General features: G+C 40.1%; 1 protein-coding gene across 1 annotated transcript in view; it reads left to right on the forward strand.

Annotated features, from left to right (window-relative positions):
• CSNK2A2 (casein kinase 2, alpha prime polypeptide) overlaps positions 1-18,408 on the forward strand; it is an 81,361-nt gene that overhangs the window by 42,263 nt on the left and 20,690 nt on the right. The window contains exons 2-5 of the mRNA XM_006878918.1: positions 8-58; positions 822-933; positions 10,770-10,871; positions 13,239-13,289. Coding sequence (XP_006878980.1) covers positions 8-58; positions 822-933; positions 10,770-10,871; positions 13,239-13,289 — 316 coding nt within the window. The remainder of the gene's footprint in view (positions 1-7; positions 59-821; positions 934-10,769; positions 10,872-13,238; positions 13,290-18,408) is intronic.

Genomic DNA, 18,408 nt, shown 5'->3' on the forward strand with positions numbered 1-18,408 from the left:
TGAACAGCCTGAGGAGCCGCGAGTACTGGGACTATGAGTCGCACGTCCCGAGCTGGGGGTAAAGCCGCCGCCGCCGCCCCTCGATCCCCGCTCCCCGCCTGGCCTTTGGGGCGCGAACCGCATTCACCCCCCGGCGATCTGGCCGGGCGCCTGTCCCTCCCGCGGACCCCCGCGTCCTCGTGGCCGGCTTGGGGGCAGAGTGTCCCCTCGCACCCGAATCCTGTGCCCCTTTCTCCCCTTCTGCAAAGCCCTCTGCTTCCTCTCTCCAAGGGGCGCTTTCTTCCTGGGGGGAGGGGGCGAAGCGGGGCATCCCTTCCTCCTGCAGCTTTGGGATGGGAACTGAACCAGCTGTCCTGGATGATGACCGTTCTCTGCTTTTCCCGTTCTGGGGGGCATTTTTGTCTTTCTAAGTGGGGATGGGTGGCAGGAAATGTTGCCGAGTCTCCAGCTGCTCCCAGCAGGCTCTGTGTTGAGAGTGTGAAATGAGGCAGGAGCGAGGGGGGCCAGTGCCTTGTGGCCTCCAGCGTGGATGCTCCGCTCAGGCTGTCGATGGGCTCCGAGCTGGACTATCCTCTCAGCAACCCTCCCCCCCCACACACACACACACCCCGAGTTTACAGGGGTAAATGAGGCTGGGCACTCTGCGGAGTGCAGGGACCCAAGCTGAACTTGTGGCTTTCATTTAGGGAGTGAGTCTTGATGGGATGTATCGCCACTTCCAAGTGTTTGATTAACGAAAGCGGCTGGGCGAAGTGTATAGTGGACGGAGACTTGGTAAACCCCAAGACCTGGCATTTATGTGTCTCTCTTGCATTTTACAGTAATCAAGATGATTACCAACTGGTTCGAAAACTTGGTCGAGGGAAATATAGTGAAGTATTTGAGGCCATTAACATCACCAACAATGAGAGAGTGGTGGTAAAAATTCTCAAGGTGAGTGTCTTATGAAGGACCTTGTTGTTGGGGGGTTTATTTCCTTACAGGTCAAAAGAATAGCTGCTCCAGCCACATTCTAGAATAAGCATATCAACTCTAATTTTAGGAGTGTCCACTAGCATGCCCTCCACCTTATTTACCTGCTAACTTCCAAGAAAACATTGTGCAGACAGGTCTCAAATTTGAGCATATGATGGTTCAGGAACACCTTTGTTTTAAAATTGAAACTGAACTTTCTGAAAGCAAAAATTCCTAAGTAACTTCCCTTATCACAAATTAAAGAGGTATTTAAAGTGTGGAAAAGCCTTGAGTTACTTTTGTTAGTAAAAGTGAAACTTGGGGACCATTTATAATCACTGAAATGACACTTGGGACAATATCTTACTATCTGGTTCAGTGGCCTAAGCTTCATAATGATATGCTTTTTATCATCTCTTGAATGAAGACATGATCTTAAGGAGCATGAAATGTCTGAGATATCCTCCAGACGAGTAATCACTTGTGTAGCGTTAATTGTATCCTAAAATGTGGAATTCTTGGAACTTAATAGGTCCTCATTAGCAGGTCATTTAACGCAAGTATGAGCCCTTTAATTGAAACACTGAGAAGACTGAAAAGTAATAGAAACACTATAATATGTATGTAAAATTTCCAGTTTGGTTATTTTGTGAAATAAGAATGTGCCATTTAAAAGTTGTTTTGTATCTAAGACTCATTGTTTTGTATCAGTGTTAGAGCAGCTGTGTTGGTAGTCCCTCTTGTTGAAATGAGAGGCAAGGCTCTTATCTTTTGGGCATAACTTTTCAGAGAAGTGGCGGGCTCCATCACGCATGATCATCTTATCCTAGTGATGAAGGAACATGATGGCAGAGAGAAATAAGCAGTTATTTGTGCTCTTACAAACACTGGGAACAGATTGGTGTTGAAGGTTTGGATTTTGATTTCCATATTCCTTTAATGGGCAACAAAATCACATGGTCCTCCTTTTTTAAATTTTTTTTTTTCCAAAAAGTAAGTTTGAATACTCCCCTCAAGAGATAGCCATGTAATTTATTCATTTAAGTCTAAATAATTTCATAAAAGTTACATCCAGTCTTAATTGAAAATAAACATAAATTGACATTAGACATTTTCACATTCCTCTGCTGTTCATTTTTCTCCCTTTCATTGCTGTTGAGTCTGAATCGAGTCATAGCTGACCCTCTAGTAGGTTTTTAAAGAACACAGGAGATTGTCCATCTTTCCTCTATGAAGCAGCTGGTGAATTTGAACCACATGCCTTTGTATTGGCAGTGCAGTTTGCTTCCCACTCACTAGGCCACCAAAATTCCTATGTGTTTAGTCAGACTCAATAGTTGACTAAAGCAGTTCTGTAAAAAACTTGTAGACTTTTACGAAACGGCAGCACTTCTAGAGTAAGTTTCTAGAATATGACTTGTCTTTTCAAAAGAAACAGGTTTAAATTTGAGTATTAGTATGTTCATTTAGGAAAGGATTACATTACTCATCTCACTACAAACTTGATAGCAGCATTGCTGGGTGGGTTTTCACTTTGTAGATTTTCAGGGTTTGGGAAGAGGGTACCCATGATTTTTTCCCTGGAATAGCCTCCATCATTTCCTTTTCAATGGTGAAAACGATTTTGAAAGCTATGTAGCATGTCTCTTCAGAGTTCATTCTTGGATAAGGTGTAAATATTAGGTAAGAAATCACTCATAGTATCATTTGTGGTTTGTTGTAATAAACGGAATTAAAATTAATGGGGATTTTTTTTTATTAAAAGTACAGAGTCCAAAGTTTGTTCTTCTAGTCACATAAGTTAAAGCAGTGACTATCCTCTATACTTTTGTGGTATTTGGTCAAAGAAAATTAAATCCTTACCAGAGTATCTCAGCAGCTCATAATTTGGGGGACTCAAGCACTTTCATTTTATATCGGCCTTCTATATTGGAAGGACCTTCTGCAGGAAGGAACTTAAATGTATTGTGGCGTCAGGGTGGAGACAGAAGGTACATTGTTTGGAAATGGGACCTGTCTTCCTTTTTCATCAATAACCTTTGCAGCCAGTCCTTTCCAGTATGTGAGAATGGCATCTAGTGAGAAATTTATGTCATTTTGCTTTTTTTCATCAGTAGATTTCCAAGTACTTTATTTGTCAAAATACGCAGAGGCTATTATATTACTTTAGCAACTTAGAAATTGTTGAGAAAGATTTTACTGTCTATCCTCTAGTAAATATCTAGGGCTAAAAGTTAGTGATGAGTGTTATCATTTGCCATCAATTTGGAACCAGCTAACTGCTGACTCTCTGGCAGGTTTTCAGAGGCTGTAAATAGCACGAGAGAGGATTGCCCATGTTTCACCCATGGAGTATTTGGAGTCAAACTGTGTCTTCATGTTGGCTGTGCAACTCCTTACTGTCAGGCTCCCAAAGCTCCATTAGTAATTAGTCGAGAGCAGAAATTGTTTGGATGTGAAAAAAAAAGAGAAGGAATGGTAACAGGTCAGAGAGAGCCCTTTAATGCCCACAGTTTCTAATCTTCATTCTAAAAAATCAATTCTTTAGTTCCTTTGTAGTGCTCAAGCAGGTGTGCACAGCAATAAGTGTTTAACCATTTTTTACGCTCTTTCAGCACTTTGTGAGTCACACCTGTGTATGAATTTCAGGCCTTCTTGAGATAACTTTAAATTATGATGCTATTCTTGGATAGAAGTCAAGCATTGCCATCTTTAAGAAACATGTATAGTGTTTTGAACCCGTGCTACAGTGGCTTGGAAATTTCCCAAATAAGACTACCTGTTAATAGTGTTGTTCTACAAATAGCTGCTACCTCTGTCCTCCCAAAGATAGATAATACAAATGACTTTTTTTATTATTATTATTGTGTGTGTGTGTGTGTGCGCGCGTGTGTGCGTGCGTGCCGTCAAATCAGATCTGACTGGTACAGGAGGAGATTGTCCCTCCTTCCCCGGCAGAGCATCTGGTGGATTTGAACCGTGCGCCTCTGGGATTGTAGTTGCAGCTTCTTGCCACTAGGCCACCAGAGCTCCCCTACAAATGACTTTTAAAGCATGTTTAGCAGATTTGCTTGTAGAATTTTATTTAGGCAAGAACTAGTGTTGAAAGAATGGTTGCATGATTACAAATTCTTCTTAGTAACTTTGGAAGTTAGCTGGTAACTAGATCAAATCAGATTTATGTTTTTGCTGTGTGGTAAGAGTGCTTTCTTTTTTTATTTTTACTTTCCTGTGGGGTAGGGTTTTTTTACCATCTGTTTATTTTGTTAGCACGTATACTAAGGCATCTTCCTACAGCAAGATGTTAGTATTAAAGTATTTCAGTATTGTGTGAGTTCTGGTTCCGACAGATGCCTTCAAAGTGCTATAAAAGTAGCTAAAACAATATTATTAAAGCGCTAATCCCTTTCTCATTGCCATCGACTTCAAGATGACCCATAGCTGACTCTCCAGTGGGTTTTGCAAGGCTTTAAACCTCCTGCAGGAGAGTGCCTATCTTTTTCCTATGAAGCAGAAGGTGGGTTCGAACTGCTAGAGAGGTGTGGCCTTTCTCCCCCACCTTTCCTTTTTATTTGGTTATTGTGGTGGGATGTTTAGTAGCACAGCTGCACACAGACTAGGCCCTGAGAGCTCCCAAAAGTATTAACCACCTTAAAAATGATGGAAATTTGGAAAGCTGTACATGAAATGATTGTTACTACTTCTAATATTGTGGTTGTAGGTTCAGATATTAAGCAGTATAATCAGTCTACATTGAGGAGAATTGCTGGATGTGGGGAGCCCAGCAACCTTCAGAATCCAGACGTGTGTGTGTGTCTGTGTGTGTGTCTGTGTGTATATATGCGTGTATGTATATATATATGTGTGTGTGTATGTATATATATTCATTCCACTATATTCCACAAACACAATGCCGTTTCCTCTCAGTCTCATAATTTAGGGTAGTATCAGTCATTTTAGTGGGTGGTATGCCTAATGGATCGGGGTGCTCACTGGAAGTTCTGGTATTTAAATCCACTTTCTTCAACTCTGCAGAAGAAAAATGGGGAACTTTTCCTCCCATAAAGGTTTATACTCTTGGAAACCTAATGGAGGACCCCTGTGGGTTGAAACCAGTTGAGTCGATTTGGGGAAGTATACTCATCATCTTGGTAGATGTGAGGAGCACAGTTGGGACATTTCCTGGATGTTTGACTTCTTGATGTAATAGACTACTAGAAGGATTTAGGAACATTCGCCAGAAGTCAATTGAAATCGATTTGTTTCCAATGATTTTTGGAGTAACTTTTCTGAAAGGGAATACTTGGCCTTAGAGGGTTGCAAGTTGAAGAGTGAAATGGTCACAGATCTGTAGGAACCCAGGCAGCGGTTCTGTAGAATCCCAATCCACAGCAGCATGTTTAATACGTACATGGAATCTTACTGTACTCGTTTGGTTTGAAGCCTAAGTAGGAAGTAGTATATTGTACTTATAAAATCCATCTCCCAAGTCTCATCAGTGATAACCAGCAAGATTATAAGTTGGCATTCATTGGAGAGTAAACTGTATATGAACAATAATATTTTGATAAGAGTATGCATTTTCATATGTAGAGCATAGTTTCACACAATTTCTAGAGCTTAATATCAGAATTTGCTGTCTTCAGGAGATAAAGTGAAAGAAACAGTGTAAAAGCAGAGCAGAAGACTTGAGTTCTAGGACTGGCTTCTTCAGTCACTCTCCTTTTACTCTTATTTTTTTTTTCATCTGTAAGATGAGTATGCCTTTCCTGGTTAAAGCACGGGACTGTTGGGAGACGATAGATAAATTGATAGGTAGGTGAATGACAGTGCTTTAATAATTTACAAAGTCTTTATTCTTCCCTCAGAATGTGTGTGCTGGGAAATGGACTACCTGGATTTAGATATTATCTCTGTGCCTCAGTTTCCTCTTGTAAAGTGATATTAATAATGCTTTTCTCTCAGAAGATGAAGTGCATTTTAAACAATGCCTGACAATTGGAAAGCAGTGAAATATTGCCAGTGTTACAGTCAGGCCAAGCGAATGATTTTAGAGCGTAGAAAAGGCTATATTATTCTCCTGGTAGGTTCTAAAAGATGTAGTTTATGCCTGCTTTTTTAATTTAATTTTTTTCTTTTTAAATGCTGAGAGTTACCCTTAAGGTACTTGTAATATACCTTTGGAAAGATGCGACTTGCAAGATCAGAGAGAATGTTGCTGTGAACAACGTAGTTCAGATGTTTAAGTCAGCTGTGGTGGATTCTAGAGGGGCTACCAAGGTAAAAATAGAAAAGCTGTTGTAGAGGCTGACCTTCAGCTTTATTGCATCTTCCTGCATTCCTGGCACCCACTGTACACTGTAATTGTTTACTGCAAGTGATGAAATTAATTTCTCAGGGACAGTCAGTGGTTTGGCAGTAGAGTAAAAGTAACCTTAGAGTTGACACTTCTGAGCCATTTTTCTGCCTGTGTTAAAATCAGTTAAGTTGTTTTTGCAAGGATATTTTCAAATGCTACTTTCCTTGTTAATACGTGTGAGCTTTTATTAAGGTCCTAGTTTTTGCCTTTCATAGACATGAGTTTGCAAACTCCTTCACAAATAGATACTCGGTAGCAATGCAACTGCTTCTCAGGCAGGCTTTTTTTAAAAAGAAAAAAAAAACCAAAACAACCCAACCCTGCATAAATAGGTAGGACAGGGGGTGTTTACCACCTAATTTAGTCTTTAGTAGTTTTTAAATATTAGTAGAGACAAAGTACTAGTATGTGTGGATGATTTGTCCAGGATTCTCCTGGGTAACCACACTGCTCACCACCTGGACAGAAACCTTCTAGTATCTTTTTCCTTTTTAGAGCTCAGGCATAGAAAATTTTACCTGTCTTTTTTGCCATTAAAATATTCTAAGTGTGTGCCAAAATTTATTATCAAAACTTGATTTACAATTTCGTATTCCTTTTAATTAGGGATCTCTGGTGGCTTACTGATAAGGAATTGCACTACCATTGCAGAGGTACACTGTTCGAATCCACTAGCTGCTGCATGGGAGAAAGACGAGCAATCTCCTCATAGGATTTACTTTCTCAGAAAAGCAGCTGGAGGGTCAGCTGTGGGTAGGTCCTGACTCGCTGGTACATAGCAATTCCTTTTAATAACCTCCATCATTTTATCTGCTAGACCTGGCAGAAAAAAATCACTTGGAGAACCACTAAACTGGTTCTGTTGGAGTCTTAAACAGAAATTTTGTGAATTTATAAATTACTTCAATAGGAGTTTCTTTCAGTGAAGAACAAATCATGAGGTTGCCGTGGAAATGTCTGTATTTTCTTCACTTTGTGTAACTGCTGGTGATGGAATACCAGCTCTGGGCAGGAGGGTCATGTCATCCTTATTTCTGTGAAGCCCCTGATGTAGATTCTTTATAATACCAGCGCTCCTCCCTGGGATGTGTTTGAGATAAGGTAATCTTATATATAACCTGCCCCAATCCTTTGTAAGTCTTGGCTTTTCTCTCAGTTGCTTTTGTAGAATTAAAATGCTCACTTTGACTCCCTTGACATAACTGTGACTTAGCTTGTAGAATATCCCAGATTTCGAAGACTGAGCTAGGGTTAGACACTGAGCCGACAGGTAGCCTGGTTCTTAAAGGGCCATGTGGGCGCACCCTGGGGAGGTTTCCTGGGTGCTTTGCTTTAACAGTAGTAGGATTTGGTTGCTCTAGCGCCCCTCGGAGCTGCCTTACTGGCCTAGTACCTACAGCTCATTAGACGGGGTGACATTTCAGCGGCCACACTGCTTCAGTGGCTCTGCAGCTCACCTTGATAGGAAGCCAGACCTCTCAATCTCAGCTGCATTATTGAGGAGCATGGTGCCTGCCCGACTTACTGCGGACTAGCAGGAGAGCAAAGCAAGGGGACAGTGTCACTAAAACGACTTCCTGAATGAGACGTATTATTGGTGTTAGCGGATTTTGAGGCTTGGTTCTTTCACCTGACAGTTGCGCTGTCCCCGTAGCTTTTCCTTGGCTGTAATCTTCACAGGAATATATCAGAAGGTCTTTTCCCCCCGTGGAGTTGCTGGATAGGTCCGATTAGCCGTGGACTTGCACTGTGTTTCTGGGGCTCTTCATTTAGTGGATGGCCCCCATACTGCTTCACTGGTAGGGATGGAGAAGTTGTATAAGGCTTTTGGTGAGGTGCTTTTCTGCTTCATTCCTCCTACCTTGTAGCAGTTTCACTTTGAAAGGCATTGGCTGAGTTTATGGGTAAAATGTACAGCTTCAGTTTTCCTTCTAACTTGTCTGACATAATGTCATACTTACAGGAAAGTTGCATGAATTCCCATGTCTCTTCCACCGACATGCCCCCAGGTTAGCGCTTGCTTTCTTTCTTCACCCTCTCTGCTTGTGTATTTTATACATACAAGCATGAATACATGCGTATTACCTATATATCCCTGCACAGAGTAATTGTTCTTGAAATACTTGACTGCAGCCATTCCATACACTTGAGTGTATATATTTCCTAAAGACAAGGACAGTTTCTTTCCTGACCCCACAGTGATATGATCATAATAATTAGGAAATTAACATTGATAAAATTCTGTCATCCCATCTACAGCCTCTACCCATTTTTACGATTGTATTCATAATGTTCCTTAGTGCAAGAAAATCTCAACTGTGTGTTACATTCTGTTGTCCTATTTTTCTAACATGGAAAGTTGTTCAGTCTTTATTTCACAAAACTTAATAGTTTTGAAACTTAAGATCTGTTTCCTGCCCCGCCCCAGAAAATCAGACCTTTTGTCATTCATTCACTTCTGACTTCTAGCAAGCCTGCAGTACTGAGGAGAGTGGTGCCCCATACAGTTTCCAAGGCTGTCCTTGTAGAAGCTGAATGCCACTTACTCTGTGGAATGGCCGAATAGTAACCAAGTGTGATTAGTAACCAAACTCTTAAACCACCAGTGTGTTAAGTTTGTTGACGCTGCTGCTTGTTGAGTACTAGTGCATCAGAACTGACTCATAGCTGACTGGAAGCAGTAAAGCACGCTGGTGTGGATTGGCTGTCTTTATCCCAAGAGAAGCTGGGAGTATTTGAACCTCAAGCCTTTGAGTTGGCAGTTAACTCCTTCCCACTAAGCCACCAGAGCACTCTTTTTTTTTTTTAACAACTAACTGCACTGTTATTTTGTATGCCTCTCACATGGGTTCTGCAGGTGTTTTTTTAAATCTATTTTTACAGAGTATTGTACTCTTAATTACGAAGTCAGGAGTATGGTTCCTAAATAGTGAGAAGAAAGAGACACCACAACAGCTCTGCTCTCCTGGAGCCCTAACAAAGGGAAGAGATTGAGAATGTTCATCGTGGCTCACTTTAGAAGATGGAACCAGAATCTAGTCTCTTGATCGGGAACTTAGTACATGATGCCAGTGACTCTCTTTTTACTTTTCCTCTCTCACTTTTGTTGGATCTTTTTGACAAAATGTGATTCTCTGACACGTAGGTATATGCTGTGTCTCCTCTATGTGCCTCCCCCAGCCGCTACGGACTTCTGTTTTATGCATCATGGAATTAAAGTGGCCTTTCTTTGCCACTGTTGTTACTGCAACAGTGTCTCAATGATGGCGTATTCTTTTCCCTTAGTTTCTTCCTTTAGGCACACCTGGAAGGCAAAAGCACAATGGATTTGAATCCTGTCTCCATTCCTTGCTCTTAACTGTGACCTTGGGCAAGTAGCTCAGCTTTACTAGTCTACTGCATAGGATTTTGTGAGGATTTAACATACTCATGAAGTTGAGTCTATGTGCTAGTATTACTGATAACTTAAAAATTATAAAGGTATCTTGTGGCCTAGTGGCAGGAAGCTGCACTGCAATTGCAGAGGTGCGCGGTTCAGATCCACCAAATGCTGTGCTGAAGAAGGAGGGACAATCTCCTCCTGTACCAGTCAGATCTGATTTGACGGTACACACGTAAAAAAAATTTTAAAAAGATAAAGCTAATATTCAGTGATTTGTTCAGTCATTGTTCTAAGTGCTTTATAAGCATGTGATTGTTACAGATTTTTATTTTCTTAGTACTGCATTTATCCTCTTATCCCTGTACAAGACAGAGAAATAATGTATAATGCTAGTATTTCTAAATAAGTTCTTTAATTTTTTTCTATCAGAAAATTTGCATATGGTAGAGGTTTTGAATTACTGATCTGTTAGGAATCAATATTCTCCTTTGCTGATGCAGCATCTTTTTTGAAATGGAATCTGTTTGAACACTTCACTGGCTCTACTGATTTCAGTTTCTAGATATTAAGGAAATGGGAGTGGTGACAGGAAACAGGAGCCAGCAGCTGGGAAACAAGTTTGTAACTTGATGTCAGTGAACTGGTGTGCGCTCCTCGAAGACAAATGACATGTAACTCATTGGATGAGCAGGTGTCTCACCGTTTTGGTTCACTTTTTCCATTTGTGGGTGTGTGATACACAACTGTTCAGAGCCAGGATATCTTCCACTTGGCAGCTGTCTCGTAGGCAAGCATTTTATTTTTAAAGTGTGACATTGAGTGTTCAAAATTTTTAAATCCTTTAAATGTAACTACTTACAGATTCAACAGTAAGCTAGCCGAGTCTACAAATTATTTAACATAATATTAAGGTCTTACAGGCCAGCCCATTTTGGTTTTATTTGTAGGCATGTTCTTTAACACAACTTGGTGAAAGATAGTGCAGTAACCATTTATTTGGCTAATAATTGTTTTGAAGATTTGCGTGTTTACCTCAAAAGGAGCCTCACTTCTGATTACTCTTGTGTATTTAAGCCAGTGAAGAAAAAGAAGATAAAACGAGAGGTTAAGATTCTGGAGAACCTTCGAGGTGGAACAAATATCATTAAGCTGATTGACACTGTAAAGGACCCTGTGGTAGGTGCCTGATGGTTGGGGGAGTACACTGGAGGACTGTGGTGTGGTGTGTGTGTGTGAGAGAGAGAGTGAGAGTCATCACAGCTTTTGTGGAACCCTGTTTCAAGTCCGTGATCCTACTGTTCATCCACAAACACTTGGCAAATAGCTCCTTACGGACACTGGGCATAGATATGATGGCTGTATGGATCACAGCCCCTGTCTGTAGGGAAGCAATATTGCTCTTTCTCTAGAAAAATCTTTCATTGAGCATCTGTCTTATTTCTGCAGATAAAATGAAAATACCTTTTTAATAATACTTCATAGCTAATTTAGATTGTTTTTTTTAATTTGTGTTCCTGGGAAGTAACTTAGTGTTAGTTTGTTGGTTAGCCCCTTTTATACCATATCTGTTCTCCACCTGCTTCACCTCAAATATCTCCCTGTTATCCTTTCATGATAGATCAGTGTTTATTATTTAAGCAGTAAATCTTCTGCTTGCTAAAGATCTCTTAATAATAGTTAATACTCATTGTGCATTTACCACATGCCAGGCTCTTATCTCAGTGCTTTATGGTAGCCCATCATTAACTCTTAAGAGCAGTCTACTAGGGTTAGATTATACCATTGTTGTCCACATTGTAAAGATGAAAAGATTTGAGTACATAGAGGTTAAGTAATTGCACATGATTACACAGTGTTGAACTAGAAGCTAAAGTTTTTCCTTTTGGACCCTGAAGACAAAAGATAGTTGTATGCCGTATTATTAGTGGCATTAAAAATAATACCTCAGCCTTATTTGATCAGGTTGATCTTTAAGATTTCTAATTGGATTTCATAATCTTTGAAAATTATTTGCATTAAAAATGAGTTATTTCCATTTAAAAAGAGTACTGTGTAAAAATGTACTTTTTTGGGGAAGTGTGTAAATGCAGGCAAGAATACACCGTTAGACCAGGAGCATCCAGTCCCTGGAATAGAATATCATGCTTGGAAAAGTAGAGGGTCAACAGAAGAGGCCAACCCCCACTGAGATGGATCAGTGCAGTGAGTCAAACAGTGGTGACACCATATTGTGAGGATGGTGCAGGGTCAGATGGCGGGGGGTTGTCGTGAGTTAACCTACACATACAAACATGTTCAGTCTATCTTCTTCCCCAGATAGAACTTTGTGATACCTCTTTCTGCCTGTGTTGAAATCATCAGTTTAGTTGTATGTGTGCATGTATGTGAAAGAGAGAAAGATTACATGATCTAGAAGTATAATAAATCCAGTGACTTGAATTAGACCTAATTCCACAGGAAGCCCTTGTCCCTAACTTGTAAGGGGAGCAGGCTTGTTCCACAGCCTGCAAAGAAATGAGATCTTGTCGAACCCTTTCAACTTGAGCTAGCAAAGATCTGTTTGCTCATGGCCGCTGCCGGAATGGCCACTGCTGGGGCTGCTGCCGGCAGGGCTTCTTGGCCACTGAGTTGTCCTGGCAGAGCCCGGCATGCATGTGCTGTGGGCTGTTTCCTAGGTAACTTTCACCTGCTTTTCTGAGCGAAACTAGCCAGCTGTCAACATTTCCAAGATGATTTTTTTTTTCTTTTATAGCCCTTTAAGTCATAACTTTTCTCCCAATTTTAAAAACTTATACTGCAAATTAGTGTTATTTTTCCTCATTTACATAAACCTGACATTTGAAAATCGGGGTATTGCACAGGAAAATAGAATGTAAGTCCTCACACATTGAACATTATATGGCTTTTAAAATAATTTGATTAGGAGTTTCTGTAAACATGTCTGTTTTGTAAGGTGAGACATTCTGTAATGTTCTCTAGCCAAGGTAACAGACTGTTAGCTTATTATATGAAATGCTCCTCAGCCCTGTTAGCTTTCTGTCAGATGCATCTGACTTTAAATCAACCTGAAAATGGGAAGCTCCTCTTGTAGTTGCCAAATCAAAACACAGCAGAATATTATTTTTTATATAATATACCATGCTCATGAATATATTTGATGATTACACAGTGTTGAACTAGCTTATCATTTTGGACCCTGAAATATTATTTAAAATAATATTTTATGTACTTGTAAAAAATTTAATGTTTTTAAAAATTAAAACTCCCATACATCTGCTGCCTGCTTGAGCAGTTAATTAGCTCATGGCCAGCCTTGTTTGTGTTTACCTCACTTCATACTTCCCTACCATCCACCATCCCCAGTTAGGTTGTAGCAAATCCCAGATACCAAAAAAATGTACATAGAGCAATTACTTATCAGATTCTTCCTGATAAGTAAATGTCTTTTTCTGTTTAAGTGGATTTGGGGGTGGGCCACTAAGGCAGAAACAAATTCTGTTTCTTGTTTGCATATTTTTAAAGCATTAATATTCTTTCTTGCAGTCAAAGACACCAGCTTTGGTATTTGAATATATCAATAATACAGATTTTAAGGTGCGTATATACTTTCTCTCTCTAGCATGGGGCTACCAAGGGGTGGAAAGGTGGTGATGAGTATGGTTTACACTCCAGAGCACACGGGAGCTGGGAAAGTCACCTGGGAGAGATAGGAAGAACTTCCAGTGTGAGTGCAAGATGCAGAAAATGGTTAGAATTCATGCACTTGGTGAAATTACGCCTCACCCATACTTTGCTTCTGCTCCTGGGCTGGTCTGTCACCTCTCTACTTGATCTTAGCCAAAAGGCTGAGAAGTGATTGCTCTCTCATCTCTAACACTCCTTTTTGAGGCATCACAGCTTCATAGATGTTATCTTTCCTTTTTTAAATAAATCTTTCCTTTTTCATCATGTAAAGTGCACAGGACTATTGTGGAAAGAAGTAGTGCATTTCAAACTGGAAAATTCCAAGTGCATGCTCATGAGCCCTGTATATAAAGCACATGGTACAGAGCAACTAACTAGTTTAGAGTAACTGTGCTTTAAAATAGCCTGTCCTGAGTTCCTTTCCTGTTTTTATACACGTAATAGAAGGAACTCTGGTGGCATCAGCCAAAGGATGTTGCACTGCTTACCAAAGGTCTGCAAGTCAAGTGGTTCCCGTCTACCTTTTGGTACAAAATGAGCAGTCTCCTATCATTAGCCATTTATAGCCTCAGAAACCATCGAGCAAATGATAAATTGGAAACATCTTGATCACACTGAGGGGTGTTGTGGTTTTTAATACATTTGTGGTTGTTGTTGTTTCGTATCCTCAAGTTGGAACTGACTCATAGCTGACCCTCCAGTGGGTTTTCAAAGACAGTAAATCACATGAGAGGAGAATGCCCATTTTTCTCCCTAGGAGCAGCTGGTGAGTTTGAACCACATGCCTTTGTGTTGGCAGTGCAATGCCTTACCACAAAGCCACAGAGCTCTTCCTTTTGTACATACACTATATTTTATTTTAGACTAAACATGCTCTTTTAAAAGCGAAGTTTTGAGGCAGTATTTTCCCCCCATGTATTTGTTTATCTAACCAATCTTAACCTCTAATATTTTCGGGGTCCAGGCATACTGTACATGATGGAATCCCATTTCTAGAGCATGGTTTGAAACCAGCATTAAAGCAAAATAGTGCTGTTATCTTTGGGGCATTTTGGCGAACTTTTGGGTGAGTCTAACTTGTACTAATGAACAAGAGGCTTATGGTTTGTCTGATAGAAGATAAGAGTAAGACCAGCTCTGGAGGTGAAAGATCCTGGTGGCTAGAGTGCGGCTCTTAGGTGAAACGAAAAGGACCTTTATTCTCACATTTTCTTTTTCTTAGAGTTCATTGGTAAGAAGAAAAAGGGCCTCTTTTGACTTATGGAATAATTAATAGCAAATTGTTAGCAATTATTATATATACAGGGTTCCTTTTTAATGTGACTCCTTAAAAAGTGAAATGAACAGTGAACTCTAGAAAGTGGGGTGTGAATGCTTAACTGGTTGAGTAATGTGCTGATATATGTAACCATCACACCTTCACTGTCAGTGGCCCAGGTTGATCAGCATATACATGACTGGGAATTATGTGTGTTTCTTGAGAAGTAGACAAGCCTCAATGAAACCCAAGCATTTTGCTAATATAAAAAATGAAAACCTAGCCTTCATGAAACTGACTATACCCATTTTTTCTGTTTTACTAGTTGTTCTTTCACATGTGCAAAATTTCATTCCATTTTGTGTATTTGTTATCTGGCCATAGACGTTTAGGTTATAATTTCCTTAGCATTCTAGAGGAATACTGCAGTATTGCTACTGATGCCATTCTGATTAGGTTTCATCCCTTACGATTGTCTCATTTCTTCTGGAAGCTTTTTGGATTTTTCCTTTACATTTATAGTCCTCGGACGTTTAATGATAATGCGCCTTCATGTGGGTCTATCTCTCATCTCTGTTCTGGATACTTTGTGGGTTTTTTCAATCTAGAGATTCATATCTTCTGACTTGGAAAAAGATTTTTGTTCCCACTTTGATTTTCTTGCCTGCCTGCCTTTGTTCTGACTTTGTAGACCTTAATCAAATATTAGACTTCATAGCTTAGAACTCCATTTTGTTCTCTGAACTTTAAAAATGATAATCTTATTCTTTTATGTTTTATGTGCTATCTTTTTTCCTCCCTGAGAATAGTAGGGTTTCCTTCTTTCTGTTCTCCCTGCCTTTTCTCTGTTTTGCTTACAAGTGCTCTGTGTGTCTCATGTTTTTGTCTTGGAATTTTCTGAAATGGTTCTTAAATATCTGCTCATGTTACTGAGAAAGTCTAATGATTGTGAGTCCCTGTCTTGACTGAACACTGCAACATAGGCTGTGTTTCATTCTTTTTATTTTTAGGTGGTTCTTTGACCCCATCCTCCTGTTTTAGCTTGTTTCCCCTCTTGTAATTTTTAACAAATGTTTACAGAAAAGGTGGGCTTTCATTCATTTATTGGTGCACATTGTTTTCCCTCTCTGGATGCTACCTGGAGTCAACCACTCACTCACTAGCCTTCCTTTCTGCAGTTCATTAGTTAGAAGCTGTTTGCTTCTGACCATCCCCCCCCCCCCATTGGCAGAGTTTTTTACTTTTTTAGATCACTAAGTTAGTTGGACATATTTTTTCTGGCTCCAAAACATTGTTATAGTTCCCATTCTTTTCATTCTTGGGAGTTAATTACTCATCCACCATTTTTATTGCTGTTTATAGGAGCTTCAGCAAGAAGCAATGATAGAAACTGCCTTGCTGAACTTTGAATGTTCAAGCCATACCATTTTCATCAACTTAAAAAGATCATTAACTAAATCACAGATTGTTATGTACTATCAAGTCACTTCCAACTGAGAGTGACCCCGTATGGCACTGAATAAGGCTTCCACTTGTGAACTTTCTGAGAGCAGTCTGCCAGGTTTTAATCCCCACAGAGCCATTGGTGGGTTCAAACCCAGTTAGCCCTGAGTTCTTAACCAATGCACCACCAGGGGTCCTAAATATCAGATGTAATGGTTAGGTGCTCTTGAGTCGACTCTGCCTCATAGCAGCCCAGTGGACAACAGATCAGAACCTAAGAGTTTATTTTGTTAGAGCCAGTTGTGCAGATGTTTTGGGTTCCCCCCACCCCAAGTAGTATGTCAGACCACAAATAAAGAAGTTAGTTGGTTTAACATTGCTGCAAATGATAGCAAATGTGTTTCTAAGCATGGTTGTCAGTTTAAAGGTGTGCGGAAAAGTGTTAATGTCCTGGTATCCTTGAGGGTGTTTTTTTGTTTTTTGGTCATAAGCCAGAAACTGCCTTGGAGCTTTCTCCACTCTTGGCGACCCCCCCATTGGCTTTCTGAGGCTGGCAGGTGCCAACTTCTTCCTTATAATTAGTTGGTGACATGCTGTGTCACCAGGGCTCTTCCATCAATCAACATAGCTTACATTTCTGCAACTTCAGACACCTTTTAACTGTATTCCACGGCTAAATGATGTCCATTCAGTTCTCAGCTTGTGGATTTGGAGTTTTCTTTCCAAACTTTTTTTGTTGACAGTTAACCTGCTGGAAATTTGAAAGAATAGTACAGTTAAAACCTTCCCTAGTGCATCATTTGTCACGTATGCACACATGCTTTTCAGCGACTCATCTTAAAGTAAGTTGGAAGCATTATATATAATGTTTCCCCCTTAAATACACTAGTCCTGAAACTAGGACATTTCCTACATAAGTATAAAACTTTGACTACTGCAGGTCACCCTGATGGTGCATTGATTGAGCTTCTTGATTGAGCCCGAATGTTAGTGGCTTCAATCTGTTGAGCACCTCTGTAGAAGAAGGCTCATGATCTACTTCCAGGAAGCTGACATGGAACCAAGCCCTAGAGGGTGGTCCTACTGAAGTAGATGTGGGTCAGAATTGACTCAGTGGCACTGCACAACAACCATGTTAGTACCGTTAGGAATTCTTAAAATAACCGCCTTCTAGGGCAAACAAGCACGGGAAGACTGTTCAGAATCTCTAACTATTATATCAAGATTCAAATTAAGAACAATTATGAGATATCATCTCGCCCCAGCAACAGTAGCAAAGTTCAGCAGCGCAGCAGACAACATGCTTTCGAGTCTGTGGCAAGATTGGAACTCTTATTCACTGCTGATGGAAGTGTAAAATGATAAAACCACTATGGAAGGCGATCTGGCAAATCTCAAAAAGTTGAAATTACATTTGACACAGCAGTCCCACTACTGGAAATACACTGTAAAGGAACCAGCCAGCATACACACGGCTATGTTTATTGCTGTGTTATTCACAATAGCCAGGAAGTGGAAGCAGCCCAATTGGCCCTCAACAAACAGAATAACTATAGTACATTCATGCCATTGAATATTACACAGCACCGAAAAACAACTCATAAAACAGTACATAGCATTTAGGTAAGCCTAGAGGCATGCTGAGTGAAACATCTCAGTTACAAAAGGAAAAATTTTCTTAACACCACTGTTAAAAATAGGACTGATGTGGCAGGTTGGGGAGAAAATGGGAAGAGTTCCAATGCATTCTGCATTGGAACAGATGAGGGGAAGAACTGTGATGAGCTGTTACGTGTATGACAACAATCTGACACAAGAGGCACATTGCAAAGTGGACTGGGGAGGAGGAGGAAAGAAAAGGTGCAATTATGAATGAATGAAAACCTTTTAGTTTTTTAAACAATCGTTAAAAATCACAATTTAAAGAAAGGGGAAGGAAATCCCAACATTTGCCTGGGGTTGTGGGAGTAACCAACTACCCTCTAACATGCTCTGTAATAAATGTTTTCCTGGTAATTATCGCCACAGTAGTGATCTTTGCTAGGTATGTGTTTGTGAATATATGACCCAGAAGTTACCGAGACTTCTTAAAAATTTTTCGTTGTTCATTTTTAATTTGATTGCATCCATTACTCATGTACAAGTTCAAATTGAAGCCAAAGAAAATGAAAACAAGTCCAAGAGAACTTAGATATGATCTAGAGTCTATTTCATCTGAATTTCAAGATCATCTTAAGAATAGGTTTGAAACATTGAACACCAGTGATCAAAGACCAGATGAGCTATGGGATGATGTCATCCATGAAGAAAGCAAAAAGATCATAACAA

This window comes from Elephantulus edwardii, unplaced genomic scaffold (genome assembly GCF_000299155.1).
Source record: "Elephantulus edwardii isolate Elephantulus edwardi_28Jun2011 unplaced genomic scaffold, EleEdw1.0 scaffold00001, whole genome shotgun sequence".
NCBI lineage: Eukaryota > Metazoa > Chordata > Mammalia > Macroscelidea > Macroscelididae > Elephantulus > Elephantulus edwardii.